The 6,445-nt window shown below is 48.6% G+C and overlaps 1 protein-coding gene across 1 annotated transcript in view; it reads left to right on the top strand.

The window, feature by feature from the left end:
• Calb2 (calbindin 2) overlaps positions 1–4,681 on the top strand; it is a 26,403-nt gene extending 21,722 nt beyond the window's left edge. Inside the window, exons 10-11 of the mRNA XM_021170541.2 lie at positions 900–971; positions 4,013–4,681. Of these exons, the coding sequence (XP_021026200.1) occupies positions 900–971; positions 4,013–4,129 (189 nt within the window). The 3' untranslated portion in view covers positions 4,130–4,681. The remainder of the gene's footprint in view (positions 1–899; positions 972–4,012) is intronic.
• Positions 4,682–6,445: the final 1,764 nt, after the last annotated feature.

Below are 6,445 nucleotides of genomic sequence, written 5' to 3'. Positions count from 1 at the left end.
CCTCTCTCTCTCTCTCTCTCTCTCTCTCTCTCTCTCTCTCTCTGGTTTCAATTTGAGACAGGGTCTTTCTATGCATCCTAAGATGCTATCAAATTCTTCACCCTCTGGTCTTGGCCTCTTGAGTGCTGAGATGACCAGCTTATGGGTGTTTATTCTACTATACATAGCTCAATCAATTGTTTTCTGGGTCTTTGGGAGTGAGAATCATATCCTAGCCCCACCCCAATCTTAGCTGTCCCCCTTCCACGTGACTCTGATGGTCTCCTTTGTAACGAAAGGGTTGGAGGTAGACTTAAAAGCTATACTCAGCTACCTCTAAGCGTCTGCAACCTCATTTATATTTGTAATGCAAATAAGAAACACCACCAGAAAAGAAGCCGATCTGTACTGAGCTGTCTGGTTCCTGGGTTAACCGCTATTGACAGAACGAAGTACATTATTCTGTCCTTCTATGGTCTGAACTCTTCTCCTTGCAGAGAAATGGAAAGGTTAGACGCTCCCTCTAAACACACACACACACACACACACTCATATATAGTACACACACTCACATACAAAACTTACAAACACATGCACATACATTCACACATACATGCATATACTCTCACACACTCACGCACACAACTCACTCACACACATACATACACACACACTCACACACACACAACTCACACATACACACACATACACTCTCACATACACATACACACTCAAAATAAATACACACTCTCACACATATGTACACACACACTCATACACACAGCTCCACATACACACACACACACACACACACACACACCAGAGCTCTTGAAATTAGGTAGTGGAAAGAGCTGTGGTCAGGACGATTGGGGTCTGGATTTGCGAGCACTGTACTGACTGCTCTCTGCTGCCACCTTCAGGATGGAAGCGGCTATATTGATGAGAATGAGCTGGATGCCCTCCTGAAGGATCTGTATGAGAAGAACAAGAAGGTGAGGAAATGACGTGGTTAGGGTCCCAGGGCTGGGAGGAGTGAGCACACAGACAAAAAGAGAGGGGATGGATCCTTTCATCTCTGATCTGTGATGACAAGACAGTTGCAATTTGTGGGGTGGGGTGTCTTTTGGAGGGGGGGGTTGATTTAAAATACACATAACAAAATTTGTCACTTTAAAAGAATATGCCCTACTGGTATGCAACATGTTCATCACACTGTATAAGCATCCCCATCTCCATAAGCTGAAGCCCGATACCCACAGTCCCACTCTCCCATCTTCTCCTTACTGTCCTGTAATCTTACATCTGTAAATTCACTGCCCCGGGTGCCGTGTAGAAGGGGAATTACGTGACCACTCCGTGGTTGGTTAATTTCGCTCAGCATGCTGAACTCAAGGCTCATCCGAGTTACAGCATGTTGGAATTCTCCTCTTAGAGCTGAGTGATAATCGCCTTCCGAGTGCAAACCATCCTGTCTTCCCGCTTGCCACCTATGCTCCCCACCCCCCCTCACCCCCCCAAGTGTTGGCTGTTGTGAATGGTGATGAATGAATGGTGCAGTGTGGATATAGCCCATTCTGGAGAAGTGTCAGCCAAATGGCCCTCATGAAAGACTTTTAAGAGAGAGAGAGAGAGAGAGAGAGAGAGAGAGAGAGAGAGAGAGAGAGAGAGAGAGATATTTGGGAGGGCAGGGGCTGAGAAGGGTAAAGATTGTTCCAAATCCATTAACTGAAGAATCTAGGGCTGGGGAAGAGGCTAGGAGGGAATCATTGATGCGATTTCGTGCCTGGTACTGCCTTCTGGGAATCCTCCAGGAATGCCCCTACCAACATACACATACACACACACACACACACACACACACACACGCACGCACGCTCGCGCACACACGTCATGGTCTCACCTCAGTCCCCTTGGTGGGAGGGATCCAGTGCAATGGTGACCAGAAGTCAGTCTTTGCAGCCGTCTCCCTTCACCTGCCAGAAGATAGCGTTCACTGAGAAGATGACTGCCGCTTTCTTTAATTAAATAGCAAACGCTCTTTAACTTCTAGAGCTGTCTAACTGCTTCGGCTGCCAGATAAGAACTAAATTTAATGCTCAATTTCAGAAAAAAAAAAAAAAAAAGATTTGCTGCAGCCTCTGGGTCCGTTTGTCTCTTTTTTTCCAGTCCTTTCTGGTCTCTCTAGCTTCACAGAATATCAGCCTTTACTGATTTGAACCTACATTCACATTTTAATATTACCTACATGTGCTTCGGCTGAGAGGAGTCCAGGAGTGAATGATAAGGGCTCAGATAGTTCCTAGGAAGAAGAAAGCCTTTGGCAGAGCTAGTCTGAGAACTCAGTAAACCCTTTTCCTGACACTAGATCCCAACAGAAAATCATTTATGTGCCCATGTGTGCTCAAATGAATATTAGGGAGCTGAAAGAAAAGCCATCACTGACTTGCCTTGCATGAATGAGGCATGATTCGTCTTTATAAGGCCACGCCTATCACTTGAGGTTGGTGAAGTCTGCACACATGCCTCCACTAAACCTCAGAGTGACCTACATGCCCTGGCCATCAACTTACTGGACTCCTTCTTAGTTCACATGAAGAAGAGAGACTAAAGCTGTGCAGGTCGGCCCTGGATGTGCCTGCAAAGGCAGGGAGTCAGGCACTGGGATTTGGAAGCAGCTCTGAAGGTTCAGGAACAGGGTATTAATAAGGCTGATTCCATGGGAGCCTCCCGCATGTGCCAGGCTCCAGACTTGGCACCTGGGCAGTAAGAGAGTGAATCAGCAAATGAAAAGAGAGCGGCATGACAAAATTCCAGCACCTGGGCTAGGAAGGGAAAGGGCCTTTGGGGTGAGCTCACATAGCAGGCGTGGCGTCCTTTGGACGAGGCCTGCGCGGACTGAGATAAGGTTTCTAAGCAGATTACTGCTGGAGAGGCTTCTGAAGGGATGGGCTGATAGGAACGAACATCAATAGTTCTCAGTATCCCTAAGGCTGTGCTAGCTCCCTAAGGCATTTCCCAAGTTTTGAACAGAATTCCAAGACATGAAATTAGGCTGTCTCTCCCTGCCACACTCCCCCCCGCTGGGAGGTTTTATTTTATTTTATTTTTTTCAAGCTTGGGGTTGATACGACACCCCTCCCCCAAAAGGAGGTCTTTTCATTGATTACATGCAAACGATATGTAGTTATATCCTTCCCCAGTGTGTACAAATTACACAACCTTTTCGGGAACTTTACAACATAAGGAAAGATGTTCCTCAATGTGCGCAAATTGCCTTTGGGCGGGGACTGTGACATAATGCTGAGAGTAAGTGATGTGAGAGGTTGTCTCCAAACTGTATAAGAAAAACACTTGATAGTGGAGCCCTGGGGGGGGGGGGAAGATGGGGGCGGGGTGGTGGCGGTGAGACACAAAACACAGGTAGGCCAGGTAAGTAGGTGAAGTCTGAGACTCTGAGGACTGAAGATGTTTTTGATGAGGTAATCCAACCTTGAAGTAAGTGGCTTAGCCTTTAGCATTCTGTTTTGTCATTGATGTAATTGAGATAAGGGGAAGTGTATTTTTAAGATATCTGCCAATGATTACCAGAAGAAGGAGGAGGAGGAGGAGAGGGGAGAGGAGGAGGAGGAAGAGGAGGAGGAGGAGGAGGAAATGGAGCCCTGGAGAGGTGGAAAAGTAGACTTGAGTCATACAGAGACCACAACAGTCGTCCCCCTCTCTGGACCAATGGCCACCACCATGTCTCCCATCATTGGTGTTCCCATTTTTCAGCTAAGGCTGCTGAGCCCCAGAAAAAATTACCACTTTTCTCAAAGCAATGCAGCCAGTTGGTCAGTGAGAGGGTTTTAACCCAGCTTTACCTGACTGCAAAATCCATGCCTTTTGTCCATCTAGACTCCTTACTCTAGGATGAGTTGATAGGAAGGTCCATTCGGTGTGTTCATGACTGTGTTGGGGCAAGCGACTCCTTTGGGCAAGGCCAGGCACTTAAACCCACTCTCACCTCTTTCTCCCTCCTCCCCCATCCCCCCAGGAGATGAACATCCAACAGCTCACCACCTACAGGAAGAGTGTCATGTCCTTGGCCGAGGCAGGGAAGCTCTACAGAAAGGACCTGGAGATTGTGCTCTGCAGTGAACCCCCCGTGTAAAGGGGTGAAAGGACAGGGGCTGCTTCTGCGCCTCCCTTGAACCCCACCCCCGCTGTCCTGACTCTCTTGACACTCCTTCCCAGACCTCCCCACCCCCTGCCACCTGCACACACCAGCCTGTGGATCTGGAAAGGAGAGATGGAGCGAGGGCGGCTGGTAGGGTTTCTTAGGCCTGATGGACAGTTGTGCCTGCGGTGGGTCACGGTTGGTGGGCGGGGCTGCAGGGGAAGCTTCCGTCGTCTCCGCTGCGATGCATGAGTTCCTTCGCTGTATGATTTAGGCTTCTGAGTCCCACTGAGTGGACTCCTTCCTCTTGCTGCGCCACCCCTCCCCCTTTCTCCCCGGTCCACCGCTGACCCCGGACTTCCAGGTTCTGCCCACCAGCTTGCTTAATGATCTAGCTGTCTTCTCAGAGCTACTGTGGAGGGTGACTGCCCTCTCCTTGTGTTCTTGACGTGTGTGTTCCTTTTCTCTTTGGCTTCCCCTGTCTTCTTGTTTACCAAAGAAGAGTTTACAGAGAATAAAGTGGAAATGTTCTGTCGCGGACACTCACCCGTTTCTTGTCGTGGGCCACATTTCTCTGTGACAAAGGGTGGGCCTGCCATAGGGACGGGGAGGTCATCCAGGCTACCTGATTGGGGTTTAGGACATCCCCCACCCCAAGATTTCGCTGGTGTGGCACCACATGCCAGGAGAATCAGTAGCTCAATCGGATCCTTGGATACACCGAGTTTGAGGCCAACCCCCAAAACAGAAGCGAGGCTCTGGTGGGGAGGGTTCACTTGGTGAAGCACTTGCCTTTGCACAGCACAAGGACCTGCGGATCACCCTAGAACCTGGGCCAAAATGGCGGGTCCTTGTGACAGTAGCGCAAGGGAGACGGAGACAGGAGGATCCTGGTTGGGGTCTGGCCAGCTACTCTAGACCAATCAGAGAGCCTGTCTCAAAAGAAGTGGAATGCATTCCTGAGGATGACACCCGAGGTTGTTGTCCTACACACATACACACACACACCATGGCTTTCATTTACTACCCCAGTTTGCTCTCCCATTGCTGAGATAAACACCATGACTAAAATCAACTTCAGGAGGAAACCATTTGTTGGGGCTATATGTTACAGGGGAGGGAAGTCTGACAGGAGCTCAAGGCAGAGGACATAAGGGCAGGAACTGGAGGCAGGAACTGAAGCCAGGTTGCTAGGTTCCTTTTTATTGCTTGCTCTGCTATATTTCTTATACAGCCCAGGACCACCTGCCCGGGGGTGACACCACCCACAGAGACCTGGCCCTTCCCACATTAGTTTGTTGGTTCGCTTTAATTAATTAATTAATTAATTAATTGTTCTGTTCCATGTTTGCTCTGTTTCTCTATCTCAGTTTCGTGGAAGGCTTTCTGAACTCCAGGTCATGACGCAGAATGGGTTGCTTAGACACCACCCTTCATCCTTTAAGAGAGATGCTATGATTCTAGCCTACAGTCAGGGCAAATGAAGATGAGTACTGAATGCTGAGCTTTAGAGCCCGTGGGCAATTGGGAAGAGAGCCGGGGTGTGCCTCTAACAACCTGGACCCACGTTCTAAAGCGCTGCCTCCCTTGTAGTAGAGATACCCATGGTGATGTGGCAAAACCTTCACTGCTTTCCTCAAGTGAAAATAGTCCAGCACCACCTGGTCAGATGCCCTTTACTGTAAGGTCCACTTTGGGTCCACAGAGCTGTCAGAGATCCTAGAATAGGGAGAGGACTAATTTTTAAGACTATTTTGGTTTTTCTAAAAGATTTACTTTAATAACACTGCTTTATTTAATCCCCAACAATTCTATGAGACAGATTCTAAACAGATAAACAAATTAAGGCTCGGACAATGAGTTGCTTGTTCAGGGTAGAGTAACCCCTAAACAGCAGTTAGAACATATACTTGGCTGATCACCTGTGGAAAGGTCCTTCTGTTTAATATCCAGAAGCCCTTCTGGAGCAATAGACAAAGATTTTACCCACATGAATCCGATGTAACACTCATTTCTTACTCAGCCATTGCCTCTTTCTGAGAGAACCCGACCCTGCTCACAGGGCAGATGGCCCAGGACTGTGCCACCTGACTTCTGCCCCCTTCCCTGTCAATGACTGGGCTTGTGCAGACATCTGATCCAAGCTGCTGGAACTGGAAGCTGAGACCCACACTGCCAGGCAGGAGATGTCATCCTGAGCTGGGAGGTGTGTGGCTTTGAGACTGGAAGAGCAGAAACTCAAACTTCAGAAATGTGTGTGTGTGTGTGTGTGTGTGTGTGTGTGAGAGAGAGAGAGAGAGAGAGAGAGAG

The sequence above is a fragment of the Mus caroli genome, chromosome 8, assembly GCF_900094665.2.
Source record: "Mus caroli chromosome 8, CAROLI_EIJ_v1.1, whole genome shotgun sequence".
In the NCBI taxonomy this organism is placed as follows: domain Eukaryota; kingdom Metazoa; phylum Chordata; class Mammalia; order Rodentia; family Muridae; genus Mus; species Mus caroli.
This window is presented reverse-complemented; position numbering and strand designations above follow the sequence as displayed.